This window comes from Dysidea avara, chromosome 9, assembly GCF_963678975.1.
Source record: "Dysidea avara chromosome 9, odDysAvar1.4, whole genome shotgun sequence".
Lineage (NCBI taxonomy): Eukaryota > Metazoa > Porifera > Demospongiae > Dictyoceratida > Dysideidae > Dysidea > Dysidea avara.
The window spans coordinates 26,274,384-26,297,125 of record NC_089280.1 but is presented as its reverse complement, the minus strand read 5'-3'; the positions used below and the strand labels follow the sequence as shown (position 1 = coordinate 26,297,125).

Here is a 22,742-nt window from a genome sequence, read left to right as displayed (position 1 = left end):
AAATAGTAATATGTTGTGTGTTGAGCAGCCAAGAATTCCAGTGTACTGATGCACTGGACCTTTGTTCATACACATTAGAACCATTCCCAATACTTGAACATGTTAAATATTGCATGGTTTAATGCTGTTCAACCAAAGCAACTCATTAATGGACTCAAAGATGGTGTAGGGGGCACAAGGAGAATGTGTCTACTCACCATCCTCAAACTAAAGAAATATTTCATTCAAATTCGAGATACTCTAATACATAGAACAATCAAGTATTCTAATAGAACTAAAACAGGTTATCACCTGCAATTATAGAGAATCAACTAAGTGCAAAAATTATGAGGCCAAGTGTGCCTATAACATGGTGCTGCAAATGATAGTATATATCGAGCATTGGCTGTCCTTTGGATACCATAACTATACGACACAAAACACTTTATAGTCATACTGTAAACTACTCATGGAAACCACCACTGTGTAACTTGTCCCTACACTAAACTCATGTTTAACAAATACCAGTCAGAAAGCATAATTTACTACTACAAATATTTGTACACAAAAACTACTCTGTACAAGAATTTCAGTATTATAAATTATAGCCCATAGCTTATGGGGACACAGCCCCCCGCTGCTTCTCCCATAGATACCCTGTTCATATATACCTACTACCCTTGTGCACCCCCTCTTTCTAAGCTCTGGATCCGTCCCTGTCCTCTATGTACTATTTCTTTAGGGTGACTCCCTAGAAAAAATTCTAAAATGTTCATAAAAAGTAGTGGCAACGCTACCAGGTTGGAGGGCCCTGGCTTTTGTGTGGTTTAATGGCTTGCTTAAGACTAAATCGAGAACATGGTAAACAGTGCCCTTCACAATGTTTTAAAGGAGCTTATACTCAATATGATACAGGTGCGTTTTTAGATCCAGGCTAGGTCTGAGGCAAGTTGGTCAAAATTTATGGTGATGTCTACTGACAGTATGTATGCACTTCTTTAGAGAAGTCTGGGTGTATCAGTAATAATCAATTTGGATTTTGTGATAACCATTCTACTGTTACCCTGCTGTTGTCTGTTATACATGTCTAGAGTTCATATTTAGAATGTCACAGCACCACTCATTGTGTCTTTTTGGACTTTGCTACAGCTTGCAACTCAGTGCCTCATGTCTTAAACTTCATTAGGCATCACTGGCCATGCAGTTGTTGCAATGGATTCGATCTTTTCTAACTTGCCAATACCAATGAGTGGTCATCAATGGTAGCTATTCCGACTGGCTCCCTGTTATATCAGGAGTGCCACAAGGCTCTGTACTTGGCCCTCTTTTGCTCATATTATACATAGATGATTTACAGAATGTTGTAAGCCACTTCATTGGCTTTAAAACTATTTGCAGATGATGTTGTGTTGTATATATAGAGAGTCATCTATTTCTGGCTGTTAGCAAATTTTCAGATGTAAATACACTAGTTTAATTGTTCAGCTTTTTGGAGAGGAGATATAGCCTTGTTACAATTTGAATAAGCGATGGCATCCACTCATATTTTAATGTTTAGAGCACAGTTAACAAATAATGATACAACTCAACTGTCTATTGTATGATGTGTAGCAAAATTTCTGGTATATAGTTGCCAGGCTGATGCAAGGTAGCAAATTCAGCCATTACTGGTTACTGATATTAACACTTATTCACTGGCCTACAAAGAAATATAATTATGTGAACTTTTAGGGGACAAAATCTAGCATTAATAATTTCACGGCAAATTAGACATGCAATGGTACGCACTTAGAGAATGCTTGTATATTGGCAAGGTGTGTATATTATAATATTCAAGGTTCTATTCTGCTAAGACCACCCTCCCCCTAAATTTTACTATGTGCAAGCTAGTAGATGTTTAGTACAGGTGCAATTCATACAAGGGCAGTGGAAAGAGTAAGGGGAATGGCCAATCTCTTTATTGAAGAATCAATGAGAGGAAATAAAAATTATATTAGAAACTGCTCAAAGTCTAAATATTCTATCTCACAGAACAGTCAAATACTCTAATAAAACATCCACCATTAAAATCCATCTATAGAAACTCGAGTAGCCTTGAGAAGCGGAAGTCGTCTTGAGAAGCTGAAGTCGTCTTGAGAAGCTAAAGTCGTCTTGAAAAACTCAAGACGTATTGAGAAGCTGAAGTCGTCTTGAGAAACTCAAGACGTCTTGAGAAACTCAAGACGTCTTGAGAAACTGAAGACGTCTTGAGAAACTGAAGTCGTCTTGAGAAACCGGAAAATTGAAGCCATAGTATACTTACGATATTGTATTGAGGCTTTAGAAGTGCTCAGAGAAAACTATTGATTATATCGATAAAACGCGCGACGTAGTCAATCGCAAAATTTTAGATCGCGAATATAAGATTCACTCAAGTCGTCTTGAGTCTCAAGACGACTTTAGGTACTGACGGGCAGTTGATCCAAAATTATCCGTATACTATCTAATACTTGTGAGCCTATATACTCAGTGGTGTAAACATAGATAATACACGAACATGGATTGGAAACGCCCGTATTATTTACGTAGTGACGTCATAGACCATCCTCGTTACGGTGCGCGAAAAGTTTACAGTCGTTACAGGTGGAACATTTTGCATTTCGTGTAAGCTACAAATACGTGTTTATTGGTTACAGCTGGGTTACAAAGCACCTACACTAATTGGAGGCTGGACTGGTTATGGACACTGGCGAGTAGCAAACAACAGCGTAACAAGATGCAAGTTAAAAGGTGAAGTATAGTGTTTCATAACGGTTGGGCAAATTTCCTGAAGAAATAAAAAGTGCAGCATCGTTTATTTGCTGTTCTTAGCTTCACTTGTAGCAGGTAGAGTAGCTTTAGCTAACCAGATATCCAATGTTTCACTGTATACTCAGACTGTTTGGATAAAACAACAGAAAACAGGCACTACTTTGGGCAATTGTTTTACCCAAGTCGAACAAGTCTTTGGCTAAAAATTCATTTCAATCTATCAAACATTTATTTGGTTGTGGCATAGAGGCTATGTTAAGATAGCTGGTAACGATGCTGCTGAAATATTTGCTAACGTGTACCTGCCAGTATCCACCTGTCGCCAATGATATTCCCTCCAATGTCCACAGACAAGCTGTGTTCTTGTTCAGTACAAAACGCTACACAATAAACAATGTAAGAGGAATGTCCACGCCTTGAAACTAGCCTTGAAACAAGCGAGAGAAAGCCAAACAGCCGCCCAGACATTTCAACAAATTTTCCAATGTATTGGCGCACCGTAACTAGGATAGGTAAATAATTTCACGGGCGTTTCCAATCCATGTTCGTGTATTATCTATGGTGTAAATGGGAAAGAAAAGAGGGCAGAAGCAAGGCCAAAGGTATGCAACTTAACAATTCATTATTATTCAGGAGTGAATACGAGACTCCTGGGGATAGTCACTAATCAGTACGGGAATCAGTAGTCACTTCTATACTTGCCCGGTACCGTCTGGCTAGTCTCGTGCCCAGACCGCTTTTTTTCTTTTTGTGTGGGGGCGGAGAAAAAAAAGGGTCTGGTGGATCTCCAATACATTTTTTGTGCAGCCGGATCTACAACTTTTGGGGATCGTTGATTAGTGGTGATGAATAGCAACAATAGGAATACGGCGCGCGTTTGCTTGGCAAGGTTACATCCTTGGCTACGCGCGCCGTATTTCCTATTGTTGCTTCGTTAACAAGCCTTTGCTATTCATCACCACTAATCAACGATCCCCAAAAGTTGTAGATCCGGCCGCACAAAAAATGTATTGGAGATCCACCAGACCCTTTTCTTCTCCGCCCCCACACAAAAAGAAAAAAAAGCGGTCTGGGCACGAGACTACCGTCTGGCAGTCATGCATATAGATATTAGGGCCTACATTAATACATTTCCTACACTGTATCGGCCTATCTATGAAACCGAGGTTGAAACACGACCCAGATCAAGATTCAATCAAGCAATATTACAGTGAATCTAGCGATCAAGACATCAAAAGTGATGATCGTATACCTCTAGTCGGCCGCACTTCAAGTACGTTTGACGATCATGGTAAGTATAGGGTGTAATCAATTGCAAGCGATCAAGGGAGAGTTTTGATAGTTCCTTGGTGTACTGTGTGAAAATCAATGTCGATCATTACGAGGATCATTATGTGCGTGATCGTGATAATGAATAGGAGGGGTACAAAAGTGATTTGTGTGTGTGTGTGGTGGGGGATTACTTGGAATTGTATTGAACCATAATGTTCTGCCACTATCACCCACTCTTTAATACTGGTTGATATACTTGTAACTATGATAAAGAAATCTTTCATGCCATTGGCTCGGTCCTTACAGCCAAAGCTCAGCTAGCCAAGACAGTTACTTCAGATTGTGAAACTCACCTTAATCATCTCAGTGTACAATGTAAATTTCTAGATTCAGCAAGATAGGAGACTTCTTGCAATTGCAGAACATGGAACAAGCTCTTAAGTGGGTTTCACCCTGGACAGCTTTCATTTTTGCTGAGGGCTTCCTCGGACACACTGCCTACTGCAGTCACGTTGTTGGCACATACAGAGTAATGCCAAATGTACCTATGTGACTCGATCCAGCCAACTACAGCCCATATTCTAGGTGGCTGCCCAGTGGCACTATCTCAACAGAGGTACACTTATCGTCACAATCAAGTTTTGCATATTTTGGTCTCCAAGTTGACAACCCTTTTTGCTGATCACCAAGATGTCAGGGTGTATGCTGACAAACGGTTTTCGCTTTAATGAATTGCCACAGGAAATCATTCCTTCAACAGTATTGATCACACCTTATCATCCTGACCTCATTCTCTGTAATTCCCGTTCTTATTTGATGGATATTATTGAATTAACCGGCCCTCTTGACTCACGACAACACCTTGAGTCTGCTCAATGTCGAAAGCAACAAAAGCCCGGATATTTGCAGCTACTTGCAGAGTTGGACCGTTTGAATATCACTAATTATTACAGTACTGTGGAAGTTAGCGTCTTTGGTCACTACCTTCCTGATTCAGTCAATGCACTTAAAGATGTAGTTTTTTCATGGATCAAGATTTATTGTTTTCAAAAGCCAGTGTTAGAGCTGTTTTGAATGAAATGGCTGGGGCATCAATTTCTGCATCTCAGAGTATCTTTTTTGGGAGGAACTGTAAAGAATGGACTATCGACCCAGACTGATTGAACTAGATTTTGTAGTTACCTTATGGGGCTTTTTCTTATTGTATGTAGTTACAGTTTTTCTTCCCTTGCCATGCCCACAACTGACTACTGTGTAGACCAGATCTGTGGTCGCATGCTAGTCCGAAGATTCACATACAGTAGGACCTCCATTATCCGAACACCTGTGTGCCAGTTCAATCATAAAAGTGTTCAGATAAGTGAATTTGTTCGGATAAATGAAGCCCATTCATTTTTATAGGGAGTTCTGTTCAACTACTCTAATAGAACATACGCTACTCTAATAAAACGTTCACTTTATGACGAAATACTCTAATAGAGCAGTCACTTATACTGTTCGGATAATCGAGGGTTCGGATAATCGAGATTCGGATATAATCGAGGTTCTACTGTACTTGTCTCTTTTTTGTTGTACACATTCATCATAATCATGATGGTGTTCTCTCTCAGGAGGAACAGAGCTATTTTTTTACAAAATGATGTACAAAATATAGCTATTGATAACATTGTTTGATTCCTTCTTGAGAAAAGCCACTAAAATAAATACCAGAATTACCAGTTTCAAGTTTTAATTTTTCCCTTGATTAACACAGGAAAAAGCACACAGTGAAATTATACATAAAAATTCTACAATAGGTTTTTTGCTGTGTAGAATAATTGCTGAATAGAACAGACTATGGCTGTAGAATTATGCTAGATTATTCCTGTTATTATAGTTTGTTCAATTTGGCATTAATTTTACAGAGCAACTAAATGTATTGTAGAATTGTGTGTATTTTTCTACTGTAACTTTACCTGTGTAAACTGTGTAACCATAGTATCCCCCTTGATATAGTCAACCTCCCCACACACACACACACACACAAGTAATGGAGAGTACGATCATCAAAATTGTTGACAAAATATTCCAAAATAAGTTTTTAATTGCCTTTTGATTTGCTGGATAGGGAGAGAGGTATCAATCACTGGGAGCGAATTCTGCCAGTCCATAATCAGAAGGTCTATATGTCCCCCATAGCTATGCAAGGATGACTAGCTCTTCCATTATTTATTCTTGCAGCCTACAAAACTCACCTATGCAATCTATATGTGACCCGACTCTAGCTTTTAGACACAATTTTCAACCATGGTATAATTTACCAACCTTAGCAGCTACCAGGGGCGGATCCAGGACCTGGCAAGGGGAGGAGCACAAACAGGCCAAGTGGTTGAGGAGAGCCAGCTGCAGATTTTCTTGTTAGCTAGTTGCTGCAATTTTGAAGCAGTAAATAATACACCTCTTAGTAGTATCTCACTATTGATTTTTACCATTTTGGCTTTGTGAAGTTTTAAAAGTTGTTTATTAAAGGCTCTGAATGTCTCAATCAACAGCAACATGATAATTATTTTAGAGTCGCTTAATACGCACGAAGGTGCTGGGTGACAATTTCACAGCTACTTTTACTTTGGTTCGCTTTGGTTTCAGGTGAATTTGTAAAAATTGCTAGTAAAAGCATATTTTCATGAGTTTCTCGGCCTGACAAAGTTTAGTAGCTATTTTAATCAGAAGTATGGCTGGCTCCTCCAAGAGGGGGGGGAGGGCATTTGCCCCAAATGCCCCATCCTGGATCCACCACTGGCTACCTTATGCGTACAAATTTTTGAGATACATAATAGTAAATTTCAGAATTTTTACACTTTAATTTTTGAGATACATAATTAGTAAATTTCAGGATTTTCACAGTTTAATTTTTATAGATCACTTGTTTTTCACTGGGTGTGATTCCCTCAAATTCTATGCTGACATATAATTCATCTACATGGATTATGTCAAAATGTAGAATCAAGCATTTTTACAGCAATTAATGTATTTTTTTTGTGCACACCAGTGGCTGATTGAAAACTCCACTAAACATCCTTGAAACATGTGTAGGTAATTAACCCATGTGGCACATATTAGTTATACCACGGGCACTTGTACTTTGCCTGGTATACACACACCAGGTAAAGCACTTGTGCCTGTGGTATAACTATTACATATATGTGATCCAGTCTGGGAAAACCAATCTTATTGTATTCAGTGTGTTGCCATGTAATGGTAGAATCAAACTGTCATATGTTTTACAACAATTTCTTACCTTTACAGTAGAAGTAGCCAACACTTAAGTTAAGTTTTCTGCCACTTTAGATAGTTTTTAACTTGATGTTGACTCTGCCAGGCTAGCTTCAAAAGGGGTGGGAGGTGGGCAGGCAAAGAACTGTTTAGAGGAAGACATAGGGATGAATTAGGCCAAGTTATGGGCCATTCAGGTATCAAAACTGGCTAACAGAAAGGACATTTACAGCACAGGTCTTTATTCAACACCACAGAGCTGTACAGCCATACACAGCCATCCCCAGGCCGGCCAGAGTTCCGTTAAGGCCCCCAGACCGCTCGTATGGATCGCCACTGTGCTTGGGAAAAGCAGCCAGCAAAAGCAGACCACTCAAGTCTAGCTGATTTTGATCATGAATTTTGATAGCTTATTTATATGTAGCTTTGTGTTCTTGGTGAAAAATCAAATCTGCTAGCTGTCATGGACGATAGGACCAGTTTTCCCGGACCCATTCATATATGGTGTTTAATAGCAACAAAACAGTTGTAGTACTAAAATTATGTTATGTGTTGGATAAATGTAGTTGATATCACATTGTGACATGGTCAAGCATTTTCGTTGTTAAACTGTTCTCTCTTTTTATAGCTCAGAACAATCATACCATGGCCATAAGTTTGTGCTTGGACCGAGACCTGTAAACCCCTTACAATTGGTATACCTGGTACCTTGTTTACTTTTGATATATATGTCAATATCTATCAGCTATCACCACAATTGTAACAGATGGATGACAGTTGCTGGACTATGTGGTGATGTCATATTGGTTCTGTGTGATGCATTTATGTTATATTACACACCAGTCATGACGACATTACTAAAGCAACATCTCCTATGTACTAATGCCGCTTGTTTTCTACAGTGCTTAGGAAATCATTTGTGGTGCAGCAATTCACTCTGGGACTACCGTCCTGATGGTCCCATTCCTTATCTCTTCATGATACCATATGGGGTTAAGATGTACTTGTTATTGCCAATGCTGGAAGTTTACGGTGCTAACTTGGAAGCATTATTATTTGTAAAAACACCAGAAGATGTAATATATTGGTTTCCGCTTTCAGTTACATTTTTCTCTTCTGTACCTGTCCGATATCTAGATGATAACACTAAAAACCTTCACATTCTAAAACTTATTATTCAGGCTTTAGAAAGTGCCTTTTTAAGGACTCACAGTAAATTGTTTACTTGTGATGAGAGCATCAATTTAACAGCTGAATACATAAAGGCCAAAAATCAATTACAACAATATGAAACTGAAAATAAACAGCTCAAGGAAGAGCTTGATCAGCTAAAAGAATGCCATGGAAAATCTGAGAAAGATCTAAAAAGGGCACAAGAAGCAGCAGGTCATCTGGAAAAGAAATTGCAGGCTAACATGAAGTGTTGCATATGCCAAGACAGAGTGAAGAACATTTTATTAAAGCCATGTAAACATTTGTCACTTTGTGAGCAATGTCTAGATGAGGTGCTAGTACGCCGAGACAAGGTCTGTCCTCTGTGTAGGAAGAAAATTGAAGGTCATGATAAAGTGTTTTTGTGAAAAGTGGATCACTATTTTGTTGCCATGTCAACTGTTTAGTGTATTGTACCAGCTATCACATTGTCATGCTAATATTGTGTATATATACTGTAGCTAATTAATGATGTGACTAAATAATATCATAATTCATAAATTTCCCTTCCAGTTTCTTATAAAATCTATGTATCTAGGCAAGTATAAACTTGTAAGTGTACATTTTAAGCTCACAGGACCAGTAACACTTTGTACTACAGATGGTCAACCTCCAAGAACTTAGGTTCCATCATTTATGTAGTTGCAGTATAGTACTCAGGGGCCAGGCGGATCCAGGAGCTAGCAGGGGAGGGGGTACAAACAAGTTCAGATCCTCACCATTTTAAAAAGGGAAGCCACTCTGATTAGCTAGTATGTAGCTAGCTACATGCATGCAGTCTGTTATAGTTAATGGCATACACACAGTGGCAAATAATCACCTCTTATGTACGTAGGTATAGTGTTTCACTATATTATTGAATTTTACCACTTAGCTAGGCCATTGCAGAAGGTTGTGAAGTCTTAAAAACTGTTAGAAAAGCTATTAATGGCTTGAACAAAGATCATTTCACTCATAACTTGGAACCCCTCAATCCTTATACGTACATTGCACTACCTTAGTCGGTGTGTTACTAATCATTTCTCAATCAAATATACACTGTTACAGACAATTTATCATGTGATTTTTTTCGTTACTTTATATATAATTACTACTTTTGGCTGTAGGCACAAGCCAACAGACCTATATGCATTGCCATACAAGCTTGTATCTGTGTGTGTACCTGAACTCGTGTGTGTGTGTGTGTGTGTACTAACTGTAAAGTATTATAAATGAACACCTGCTAAATTATTTTAGAGGCGCTTACTATGCACAAAGGTGTTGGGTGATATTTTGAGCTTGGTTTTGCTCTAAAGGGAGGAGATATGCATGTCTGCCTTTCAAACTAAAAGTATTTTATTACGTAGCTATGTCAGTAATTCTTGAGCAATAAACTGATTTTTGTTTTACTGGCATATCAAAGAAATAATATAACTCTTCAGAGTCCAAGAGGAAACGGCAGAGGGAGGGGGCATCTGTCCCAAATTCTGGATCTGCCATTGATACTTTGATGGATCTGCAGTGGCACTGAAATAGTTATAGCCAGGTAAGGCTGAGTGCTGTAAAGTGATTGTGCTAGCTGCTGTTTCTGGGTACTAGTATGATGTTCTCCTAAACATTATTGCATCAAAAGCAGTGCAGTATAACTATAGCTAATACAGGCACATGACTTTGCACTGTTTTCATCCATGAGCATTAATTGTAATGTGATTTGTGTGAATTATTTTCTCCTTTTTAGGCCACATAAAGTTAATTTTTAGCTTCTCATCCACCTGCCCACAAAAATTTGACGCGGACGGGCGAGTATTTTAATTATTTAATTAAGAAAAAAATTTTTTTTGAATGAACTGTTTTTACTTTGAAAAAGTTACAAAGTGATGTAGTTAAGATACTATTGTCCAACACATATATCACTACTAACACGTATTAGTTCTTTTCTGTCCTTGCCAGCTTGGCATTTCACTGTTGCATTGGTGTACTGTTCCGACAGAGGTTGACTATCGTCGAGTTGTCCAGCAGAATAATGTGTATACAAATCAGCTAGAGTAGATGACTCCGGAAATGAACAACCATACCACGATTTTAAAACTTTCGCTGAACATTTGATTTACACTAACACAAACGCCATTTTTGAGTTACTATAAAGCACGTGTAGTTTGTGGTTTTGGATCACGTGTGAGAGCAATAAATGTTGATGCGGCTGTGAAAATATGATGCGGGCGGGAATGAGAAATTAAAAATTAACTTTATGTGGCCTTATTATATTGTTAATTGTAAAGCTCATAAATGAGTATAATACAATATATCAGTCATTGATTGTAACATGATCTTGAAACAATCTATGAAGCAACCACAAGGGGGTAATTTGTTCCATTTGCTGATTGATCTGGGGAAGAAACTAAACTTGTAGGGGTTCACAGTGATCAAAGGCATTACAAAATGATACTGTTTCCGCAAGTGACTCTAGGTGCTAGTGTAATGTAATGATCTGGTAAAGGTAATTCAACAATTTTGTTACAATCTTGAAAAACATAATTAAACGTAATTCCTCATGTTGTCTGATGATGGATTGCCAGTATTTTTATAATATTCTAATTTTTGCTCAACTCTGTCAGTTTTGTCAATGCATTTTCTGCCATGATCCAAGGGAGAAATTAGTATAGGGATCTGCTGTCACCTCCCAAAAGCAGCATTTCAATTTTTGTGAGGATATAGCTAACACAAAGGAAGTGGTTGCTGAACCAAAAGGCTTTTATTTTTGCATCTAGTAGTTGCCCCAAGCATTCGACTTTAGGGGATGCGAAAAGTAGTAGTTAGGGTTGGGTCCAGCTTTGGTTTCACCTTTAGGTTACGTTCTTCTTACTATTATACTGAGACTACTACTTGAGTAACATTTACAAGATAGAAAGTATGACCGATTTTCAGTTCATCCACTGCCTTATGATAACAGGGACTGCTCTATTAATGTTCTATAGAGTCAGCGTCTCAGTAAAAACTCATCACCACATCTCAAGGGATACTGATTCTTTGCTTTATGCTAGTGCTACGGCATCAGGACTTATTTACCAGAATAAACACCCTTTGCAAAGCATTTTCACCTTAATCAGTGCCGGGAACTCCCTACCTGATAATGTCATTTGAGTCAATTATTCTCAACAACTTTGAAGAACAATTTTAGTCAACAACAGGATATGGACACTCTAAAAGGCCTCTGACCTACCAAGAATTATTTTTGTCTGTTTTGTATACACGTCCATATACTATGTAATACCTTTGCGTGTAGCGGTAACTAGTGTATTTCCGTATAAAGATACGCGATCCGGCATGGGCAAGAAAAGGAGACGCAGACGTTTGGAAAGCCAATCTATACATGGAGCCTTTATGAGCTCGCCCAGTAGCATTGGTACTTTTAATCAAGATGCGATACCAAGGTAGGAAGCAGCTATCTACGTACATGTGTTTATTATCCACCTATCAATGTCAAGCCCCACCCCACCCAGTACGGGCTATGTGGGGCGTTAGGAGGGGATTTGAACTTAAATTTTTCCCCCAGGGGTGGGGAATTTGAACAAGCGCTCTATAGTAGCATAGATCCTTTACAGTAGTTTTATACGTGAAGCGCGAGAGCACACGTGATAAAACCGCAGCACCTCGTGTACCTTTGCCACTGTGGCTTCACGTTGGTTGTCAAATCCCCTTCCTATCCCCACCTCATAGGGTGGGGATTTGACCTGATAATTCACCCCCAGGTAGGGGAATTTGACTTTCCACTTGATCATATCCCCACCCTCCCCGTACTGGGGGGGTGGGGCTTAACATTGATAGGTGCATTACTAGGATACAGTGTTTATATGTATCAATGTCCCCACCCCCGGGTCGCATAACAATATATGGAATGGGAATACAAACGTTTTGACAAAGTAATGTCATAATTAGTTTGCCTGTACTAAACTTATGCACCTATCAATGTATTGCCCCACTACCCCCCCCCCCCCCCCCCCCCCGGGCATATATGGGGCTAGTAGTGGGGATTTGACACAGCCAGTGGCGTAGGCCAGGGGGAGGCATTTGCCCCCCCATCACTAAGTGATGTTTTTTAAAACTTCCATCACAAGCTTTCCAGTAACTGACACGCATCCCAAATTACTGTTTGTGTGCTACTACACGAGTGCACACAACATTCAACTCGTTTGTGAATGGTGATAATAATACGATGATTTCTTGCGAGTTACAAGCAATTAATAAAATGATGCGCTAAAAATAAGGCATGCTCGGATCCCCAGGGGTTCCCCCATGTAGACCCTAAGCCTTCACCGAACAAAAATATTAGACACAATTCTATATTTAGCCTACACTACTCTCGCGATAGTACATTTTTTGAATCTAGACAGATGACCCTGACTTCGCAAGAGTCGCAACTCAGAAGTGACAGGTGATATGCAATGATGCTACAAACCTACGAGGTGATAAAGTGTTAAATGGACCAACTTTATTTTCCCGAGCCAAGTTAATCACACTGGATCTTCATACAGTGTAGTGGCATGCCAGTTTAATTTTTTTCACTTTGTCAGTCAGTCAGATGATCCGTCACAAGCTTACAAATTCTGCTAACAGGAAAGGTATAGAGTTGGGATTTCGTGCCAATACATGGCGTTTGAATTTCACCGGCTGAAGTCAGTGAGCTCGTCATAGTGTGCCAGTGTGCTAGGACTGCAGCACAGACTGTGGCTGACGTAAGTAACTGTGACACATTGTATTTGTACTAAAATATTCACAATATAGTTCTACTGGATTGTGGACGAATTTGTTGGAGTACAGTTGTGGCACGTGCGATGATGCTCGACGAAAATATTTCCATTGATAAGTGATAACTGGTAGCAATCAGTAATGAAGTAGTTAAGTAGCTAGTTACATAAGCTGTAATAATACTACACCATATGTTGGCTAGCCCATCATTGGGTCATTAGCCTTTTGTGCAATTATGAACAATGTCGAGTGTTTTGTGGGGTGTGCCTGCCCCCCCACCACTGTCTGGCTAGCTACGCCCCTGGACACAGTCGAATGTCAAATGCCCCATAGTAGGGAAAACCTATCATGTCAAATCCCCACCGTTGGCCCCAGTTGCAACGCAGGATTTACTCGGGATTTGACATAGCGAAGGAAGTTACAACAAAAAAATATTTGGGTGCTTACTGAACGATTGTCAAATGCCCCATAGTGGGGCAGCAGTTTCGTGTCAATTCCCCCTGTAAAGCCCCACTTACGCCCAAGGGGGGGTGGTGGGGCAATACATTGATAGGTGCATTACTCGAAAACATCTCCATTTGCTACGAACGAGCCCGGCTACGAAGGATTTGATCAACCATCGGATCACTGAACCTATCGGGGGGAGGGGGGGTCCGCAACTCGGAAAAATCCTGTAAATCTTTGCGATTTGGCAACATTTCAAGCAATTTATGGCAATATTTCAGAGCATTTACAACCTTAGATATCCTAAATGGTAGCATCACATGATACGTAGTATACGGGAATACGCGGAATCATTTCTTGAGTTCTTGATTTGATTGATTGATTTTGATTTAATTTATTATTTATCCTCACAGTAGTCGGCAGAGCCGTTCTTCCCTATTGGAGTACACATACATACAACAGAGTACAAAAACAAAAACATACAAACACAAGAAACTAACTATAATTACAATTAATTACTTCTTTGCAAACCGGTGGGGCTGCTGGACATAGCATATGTAATACTGCAAACACAGGAGTATACAGGAAATATATGGAATTTTGCAACAATTTTCAGAGATTTCAACAAGATTCAAAGAGGGCTTTACAAGATTTCAAGTGAGTTGCGGACCCCTTGTAATTAAGACCCAACAAACTACAGCCATTGAAAGCCCCAGCAAGACATAGATGTACTAGGCCCCTGGGGGTAGGGCTTGACATTGATGAATGCATTACACCCTACTTTAATAGTGTTCTGTTAGTTTAATAGTGTTAGTCCCATTCTACCTCATATCACATCTACTCTAAGCAACCTGCCAGTTTCCACAGATTCCCATTGTGCTATTTAGAACTATCTGTGGTTACTAATACTCAGCATTGCTTTTTGGTTGCAAGGAACCGTAAAGAAGATTACTATGGTTCATTACTGCTGGACCGTCAACATGCTGGATTTTCAGTTGATCTTGTGACAATTGAAATTGGCTGTCTAGACCATTTCATGCCAGTGACATAAAATGTATACCATCTACCGAAGAGTACAATTCGTTGTATCACTTTAGTAGGCACTGTGTTGCCATCTCCTGTTCGTACAGGATATTAACTCTCGGGCTTCACCATCATGGGATGTAGTCAATCTGTTGAACTGTTGATATGCCATGTATAATTGTTTAGTTTTATAAGAAGCTACAATTTCTTCTCTTTTTGTCTTGCTAGGGCTCTAGTCATTATTACATTTTTAATAACTTGGTAACCCTGAGACACTTGTAATTATATTGTACATGTAATAGTCAAATTATTATGATGTTTATCTCTCTTCTGTGTTCACCCTCCAGTGCCTAAATGGTAAGTAGAAGCATGACCTCGAGCATGGCTATGCTGCTACATATATGTTTAAAAACTGTCTCTCTGTTAACCATTGTACATATCAAAGTGATTTCTGTGTCTCACAAAGTGCTCGTCATCTGGCTTCACAAAGGAAGTTTCTAATCGTAGTCATTTTCCGTCCATATAGACACGTTAAATGCACAGGTATAGAGCAAAACTCGCTGGAATTCTTTGTGTAAACTGCATTGTGGACCACAAGTGAATACCCAAGCTGTTCAACATACGCATGCTATATTTTATTCCAAAAATTTACAGTGTTTTTGAAATAAAAGTAGTACTGTTTGACTTGCTAAAAATATTTCACGATCTTTTTGTTCAAATGACTGCCACAATATTTGTTTATGGCCAATCAAAAATTTTGCCATTCATTTCCTATGGAGAAGCCATAGATGCAATGCCCTTTCCCCGAACTTGTAATGGAACCAAACCACACATGTCTACCTTTACTGTCACTACTAATCATCTGGTTGGCTGAAATGTTAATTTGCTTGAGATAAAGCCAATTTTATTTTTGATTCAGCTCAATCTGTACATATACTATAACAGTAGTTTGTAGCTTTTAGGAAGGTGATCATGATAACAGTTGAGTTTGGACTACTAAAATATTCAAAGTCTCTCAGTGGCTGAGAGCACTACCCAGACCTCAGCTGCTAACTTAGTGTTGCTATCGGAACTCAGAGGCGTAGTTATGGGTGGGCATTTGCCCTACCATCAAAAGTGCTGGTTGTCCCACCATTTTGCCCTCCCATCACAAGTAGCTTAAGATTCACACGAAGATTCACACGAAGATTCACAGCAGCACACAAACAACCCTATTTTAGTAGCATAAACATGTACTTCATTTGTTAAACCATGACTTCGAGCAAGGGATTGAGAGATAGAGGGTGTATCACGTGATCCGTTAGGCGGAATATCCCTTGGGAAGTCCCTATAATGACACTTCGCGTAGATGTACGTGCCACGCTCCTTGGCACGGTTTAAATTCAAAATTTAAAATGGAGTCGAAGTGTAGTACAGTACTGCAGGTGTAACTCTAAGCCACAGTGCTAGTGATAAGCGTCAGTGTGGACGGTGCTGGCAGTAAAAGATTTCATTTCAGTCATTCAGTGGACTTGTCAAGCATTTTTTTTCAAGGAAAGTTAGAATTCCGTATATAGGTTACTGCTGATGAAAGGAAATGAGGAAATGCTCTTCTAGATGATGGCATATGCAAATGTAGGTTGCTGGATCTGGGAATGGAGGTGGGAATGGAGGTGGGAATGGAGAAAAGGTCAAGTCATTATAAAGTGTTACGTGCACCATAGCACCATTGGTTAATTGATACCCGAGGGTTTACCAGATTCATGCAAAATGTACATTGGCCGCTATAATTCTGTGGGACGAGATTTTCTTACATGCTGATGTTTGTGGTACTTAATTAGTGCCCCAGCCTTCATTTGGGGCCATGTGGCCTTTACTTAAAAAAAAGCATTGCATATCGCTGTGGTGGTTGGTCTGTAAGTTATACTGTCAGTTGATTGTAGTCAGTATGTGATGAACTGTTTATATTGTTGGTTCTTGTGGTAGGTTCAGCAGTTTGATGTCATGTGATGTTCGGCTACGATGATTGTCGGTGAATTCCTGCCCTATAAGTTAAATAAAATAGCATATATAGCTAGTACATGTTTGCATGTATGCAAGCAGCATGTGTTTACATTAGCACAGGTAGCTGTAGGCCTTGTATGCATACACTTTTCATATTTTTCTTTGATAATGTCTCACATGAATGTGTCTTGTGTATGTAGTTAAGTTGATGTTATGCCCTACCATCAAATATTGGCTGGCTACGCCCCTGTCGGAACTCCCTTGAAAAAATCCTGGCTATGTCCCTGCTTATATACCGGTAGTAGAAGTTTAATGCTTAGCTTACTTGATTGAACAGCAATAAAAATATAATAAATTCTCCAGTTGCTAAAAATTAGTCTTCGATGGTGTTCGATCACCACTCCTGCAAATGTCTTGATCACTGCGAAAATGCTCCTTGATTAAATCTTGATCCTGGTTGTCCCTCCCCTCCCCTCTGGACTTACTGTTTGGTGGATCACTCTAATATGTATTGTAGAGTTATTAGAATGGTGCACTTGCTTCCTGTGTACCCAATGGGTCCACCACTGGTGCACAACAAGAAATATCACTTTCTGTTTAACAGAGGCAGTATTAGTTTATATAGAATGAAGAATTCAGTAGTGACAGAAATATTATGAACTCTTAATATCTGAAAAAAAGTGTGGCCTTCAAATGCTTGGGTGAAAATTAGCATTAACATCATTGTTGACCACCACCTTTGATTTACAACTTTTCACCCAGGCTTTGTGGTTTGTATTTATCTACATTTCTTCTTATTTACAGGCACAATGACGATTACTGAATACAGAAGTTAAAATTATACTGGATTGCTTTATTTGATAATGTTATTGTAATAACCTACACATTTTTGAGGGAATTCTAATAGAATGCATATAGAATGTTCTAGAATTTCCATTAGTAGATTTAAGTTATGGTAGTAGTGGCCAGTATGAAGGTCCCTGGTTCAAATTTTGGTAATATTTTCACGCAATTTTCAATTCAAATCCCATAGTGACAGTTTGGTTTTTGTCTTGTAAATCTGCAGCTATTACTCCTTTGTTTTTCAAAGCATCACTACTATGACTAGCCTATGTACTCACTAAATTTCCAAGTTATTCCCATAAGCAGTTTACCCTGTAGCCATGACAAAGTTTGATCTTTTTTATGAGATTAAAATTAATATTCATAGCACTGTGTATATTTATCAGATTCATTGCAAACTTAGTGCATGAATTCACCTTTATATGTATTGTATCTGTACCAAATTTCAAGGTAATCGAATTACAAGTTTGTGAATTTTTGAAATGTGTGTCAAAAGGATAATCTATAGGCCCCCATGGACCTCTTACAAGAAGAAAAACAACAAAAAAAAACCAAAACCTTTATTTCACAAATGGCTGGAACAAACTTAACTAAGTCTTATGTGTGCATGGCCTAGTGGACAGCAAAAATGGTGTACTTTGGAGAAGGGACCATGGAGCTATGCAGGTGTGAAAATTGTTTTTCTTCCTGTCAATATATGCACGGTATGATGCGCCAGCTTTCTTCGCCACATGACACACCACCGTGTGTTTTGATGAACTTTTGATAGAGTGCTTTAGATAATCCAGATAGCCTGCTGTTTGCTTGGTTTCAATATCTTCCTGTAGAGGAGGTGTTTGGGAGAGGGGTAGCCTGCAGCCATAAACATGACCAACTACAGTAATAATATTGTTCATACATATTGATTATGTAAATACAGTTTGAAAGGCTGATACAACTTATTAAGGGAATGGAATTCCTAATAGTGTATACAGGGCATATGCAAAAATTTTGAGAAGGGGTTTCCACTACAACCAAGTGACTGTTATATTAGAGTAGTTATATTGCCTGACTGCTTTATTAGAGTATCTCGATCTTTTCACCAAAATTATTATTCAGAACAATGCTATAAGTGTTGTTATCATGTGAGAAACTATTATTTAACTAAGATAAAAGTTTAAAATGTGTCCTGTTTCATAATAGATTCCAGATTCTGGCCCTCAAATTTCAATTTAAGAAAAAATCCAAAGGGATTTCCTAAACCCCTGGAAGCCACCCTGGGTACGCCGCTGGGTATATATTATATATATATTCAATATTTGGTCCAGCTTCCCAAATATGTAACTCTGCAATTGTATAAAAACTATTATATAATATATTATTCAGTATTTCAATAATGAATATGTTTACATTTGTACATCATGACCCACCTAACATCCAAATACCTTAGTGAATGAGACCATCTGTGTAACAGTAATACATTGAGTCATTGCACACAGTGGTCTCACCATCTATGATACACCCCATATGCACATTTATCTTCCAACCCACTATCAGAAAAGTATCTTATACCATTAATTGGTTATAAATACAATACACTACAGCCTCCATACATTTCAATTAAAAGCAAGTTATATACTCATTCCATAAAGGGTAGTTAAGTACTTGTAACTGCTAGCAATAACCATGTACACGATACTGTCCTGTTCTGTAGTTCAGAAGAAGAGAAAGAAGAATGGGTCCCTATTATTGCTCCAATGCCAAGACTACGATTTAATGCTCACAAGTTTGCAATTGATGACAAGACCGAGAATGACTCTCACATTCTATTGCTAATTCTCTGTTGTGTCATCATGGTAGTCATATCGACTTTGATCAGTTATGCTTATAACTGTAACAGATGGACAATAATGGTAGAACTGTGTGGGGATACTTTTCTGATTGGTTGCGACTGTGTTTTCTTGTTGTACTACCCAAGGTTGCCTTCATTTACACCGTGTGTGCTTTGCACTATTATTGCTTGTTTTATGCAGACGCTTGGAAGCTGCAGTGAATTTGACTGGACTCACAAAGATGTCTTTTCAGGCCTACCCTATTTACTCATGTTACCCTATTGTATGAAGATTTATTACTTGTTATTAGTCATTAAAGCTCACTACATCAAAATACAGTCGGTGATGGTAGTAGACTTGCACAACAGATCACTGTTACGTTGTCCCATCACACTCACCTATCAGTCTCCAAAGCCCATAGAGGATGTTGACTTTGGGTCAAGCTACTTGCTCACTCTTTCTTGTGTCATTGAAGTGTTAGAGAAACGGTTTTTAGATGGCCGGGCTAAAGTCCTTGCAGGTGAAGATAACAAATCGTACTATGATGAGCACATGGACATCGTAGCATTGTATGTTTCAACTATAGAACGTCTTCGTCAGTGTGAAGCTAAACTCTATGATTATGAGGAGAAGTATGCAGCAAAATTAAGCAAACAACAAGATAAACTAGATAAGCAACTAAACAAAGAAAAAGAACACAGTAAACAGCTCAGTGAAATGTTCAGAAATCAATTACAACTAGCCAAGCAATCTTCAACTTGTTGTGTATGTCATGACAAAGAGAAGAACATTTTGTTAAAACCATGTAACCATGTTTCACTGTGTGAACAATGCCTGGAGGAGGTGTTGGGACACCGGGACAAAGTGTGTCCTCTTTGCAGGAAGAAAATCGAAGAACATGTTAAAGTATTTTTGTGAGATGTAGTTTCCTCATATCAAATGTTCAATGTACTGTACTAGCATCTGATGTAACTATATTACGGATAATTTTTCCTTATTGTTAAGGCATTGACTCTTGTGAGAACCAGATAGGGTAGAGCTGTGTTTGATGCTCCATCATTTTTCCAGTAGTAAATTTTGAAATACTTCAATATTCAAATCTGTCGATGGCTTGGGACTGCACCCCCAGACCCCTTTCACCTATAACTCACTACCAAATCTGGATGCCACCTTGCTAGATACACCTCTGGACAATCTTGAAAGCTTGCTTGAGTTGCTGCATCATCATTCCCACTAGGTGTTTCTTTGTAATGGAATACAGTTGGATAATTCTTTTATTTTTGTTCATAGCTATATGAAATCACAACTCCATTAATGATAGAAACTATTCTCACTATCATTCAGTATTTAAACTCAATAACGGTATGAGGTTAAAAAGACCTTACCCCCTCTAGAATTTTTTTACCATCTTGCTTATTGTGCCTAGCTAAGCACGTAAAACATAGTTCAAACATTTTGGTGAAGTCTATGTCTGTATATTTATATATACTGAAAAAGTTGTTCCTAATAATAATACTACCCATTTATAGACATATAGCACAAGAGGAACCTGGAGCCCCTCACATAGAGATCGAGGTACTCTAATAGAACAGCTATATGGTGGATTCAGACTTTTAAAAAGGGGGATTCCACTTTGGAATTGCAAGTTCAGCCTAGCTGTAAGTAAAAAAAGTCATCACCTTGGCTGACAATATATAGCTGCCCCTCACCAACTATATTTCCTTATTTATAACTAGATACATAGCTTGCTACACTGCTCCTCAAAACACTACTGTGACTGCTCTATTAGAGTATCTCGAGTAAGAGAGGCTCTTTCAAAAGGGGGGTTCCATGGAACCCTTTGAATCCCCCCCTGAGTGGTTATACATTAAGATATATGACATGTTCTTCAGCAGGACATTACCAATTCTTGTGAGATAGGGTATATATATAGTAGTGCTGTAGCTACTGCTCCATTGATTCTCAATGCACTGAGTAATACAGTGATATGAATACATTATGGACACAAATCATGGCTATTAAGCATCAAGCCATCAACTCTTTGTATTTGCTGCAGATTTTTTCCATAAAATTAATATTGGTCTTTTGCTAGGTTGCTTTAAGGGAACGCACTCATAGATAGCTATACATAGGCAAGTAACCAAATTTAGTCACTGAACACAAACTAGCTAAATATCTGGATAAGCTGGGACATGTACAAACTCAGTCCTCTGCATGTGTCAGGAAAATGATGATAACTGAAGCAGTATTGTGTTGTTACTTGACATCACATCATCATGATTATGGCATCAAATACACTGCTGGATACTTATAGGTCATCATGAGTCCTTGTTTGCAACTTTGGGCAACTTGAAGCTCAGTAGTTTTGGCTCCGGATATACAGTGGTGTGTACCCATAGGCAAGTGGCTATCTCAAGTAAAAAATCCTAAACTAAAAGTAAAACAACTGAAGTATCACATGCAATAGCTAGCATAAAAGGCTGCATGAGTTGTGGTTTCAACAATGTCATTGCTGGTTATACTGACTTTGAAGTAGTTTATACTTCAGAAGATGGTTTTGTTGTGTTGTTGAAACTTGCTAACCATATGAGCAAAGTAACTATGTACTTTAAAGTAAGCACTACTGCATAGTGAATGTCTTCCATCCTGAATCAGAATTTTTACTAATATAAAATTCTCGGATACTGAAATTCCCACCCAATGTGCCTTTGAATTCTCAGCTAGAGACAGGGGCAGAGAACAGTACTCAAAGTGCAGGGGGGGAAGTCATGTGGGGTGGCTGTTAATGACGTGTTTAAAATCATTAGCTATACATATATGTGAAGCATGCCAATACTAGGACCCACAGGAAATGAAATTTGAATGCTTTGAAATGAGTATTTTTAGTGGCACATAGCTATGTGTTTGAATGGGATACTCAATATAATGGCAATGACTATCATTAAGATACTGAATAATTAGATACATTAGTAAATGAAGGCATTCCAGATAGACTCATGATCTTGATTACATATAGATATATGTGTCAATGGAGCTAATTGCACAGCAAGACCAACTTATATGATTCTTCTATTAGACTATAGTAACTAGTTAAGTGACTGTTCTATTAGAGTATCGCGGTCTCGTGCACACCCAGCACTCTTGCATAACCTTTAGCACAAATCCCAGTAAATCAAGTTGGCTAATGATTACAATATAGTTGCTTTACTTTAGCAACTGGGCATTGAAAAAAGTAAGCCGGGCAGTTCCCTCCTCAACCTCCCCGCCCCCCCGGGTCAATAAGGTAAGTAAGGGGGTTTCCGGACAGCTGGGTATTCCGGACACTTCATTTTTAATCCGCTACTGAAGGATGGAATAGAAACCGATCAGGCTATGGTTTAAGTACCTAAGTACCCTACTTGTGTACTA

The 22,742-nt window shown here is 38.7% G+C and overlaps 2 protein-coding genes and 1 long non-coding RNA gene across 5 annotated transcripts; all 3 read left to right on the top strand.

Moving 5' to 3' along the window:
- Positions 1-2,496: 2,496 nt before the first annotated feature.
- On the top strand, positions 2,497-8,999 carry LOC136266305 (uncharacterized). Of its 2 annotated transcripts, XM_066061314.1 has the most exons (3): positions 2,498-2,601; positions 2,655-3,371; positions 7,922-8,999. In XM_066061314.1, exons 2-3 carry the CDS (start codon positions 3,337-3,339, stop codon positions 8,871-8,873), a joined length of 987 nt encoding a protein of 328 aa, XP_065917386.1. In that variant the 5' UTR covers positions 2,498-2,601; positions 2,655-3,336; the 3' UTR covers positions 8,874-8,999. The 2 variants fall into 2 exon arrangements, with proteins under 2 accessions (XP_065917385.1, XP_065917386.1); XM_066061313.1 differs by having other exon boundaries at positions 2,497-3,371.
- Positions 9,000-11,615: 2,616 nt separating this feature from the next.
- Positions 11,616-20,346, top strand: LOC136266162 (uncharacterized). 2 transcript variants are annotated; one of them, XR_010705927.1, is made up of 2 exons: positions 11,616-11,915; positions 17,485-17,602. XR_010705927.1 is itself a non-coding variant. In XM_066061152.1 (2 exons), the coding sequence occupies exons 1-2, from the start codon at positions 11,809-11,811 to the stop codon at positions 20,250-20,252; spliced, it is 1,143 nt and encodes a 380-aa protein (XP_065917224.1). In that variant the 5' UTR covers positions 11,624-11,808; the 3' UTR covers positions 20,253-20,346. The 2 variants fall into 2 exon arrangements, 1 of the variants encoding a protein (XP_065917224.1); XM_066061152.1 differs by lacking the exon at positions 17,485-17,602 and adding an exon at positions 19,217-20,346 and having other exon boundaries at positions 11,624-11,915.
- LOC136267337 (uncharacterized) lies at positions 12,735-13,524 on the top strand. Its single transcript, XR_010706650.1, has 2 exons — positions 12,735-13,217; positions 13,267-13,524. It is a non-coding gene; the product is annotated as an uncharacterized lncRNA (long non-coding RNA).
- Positions 20,347-22,742: the final 2,396 nt, after the last annotated feature.

Excerpts from the sequence above, each read along its gene's own strand:
- LOC136266305 (XM_066061313.1), top strand. The coding sequence starts at position 3,337 with ATGGGAAAGAAAAGAGGGCAGAAGCAAGGCCAAAG. Across the intron at positions 3,372-7,921 it reads GGGCAGAAGCAAGGCCAAAG|CTCAGAACAATCATACCATG; the intron begins GTATGCAACTTA and ends CTCTTTTTATAG.
- LOC136266162 (XM_066061152.1), top strand. The coding sequence starts at position 11,809 with ATGGGCAAGAAAAGGAGACGCAGACGTTTGGAAAGCCAATCTATACAT. Across the intron at positions 11,916-19,216 it reads AATCAAGATGCGATACCAAG|TTCAGAAGAAGAGAAAGAAG; the intron begins GTAGGAAGCAGC and ends CCTGTTCTGTAG.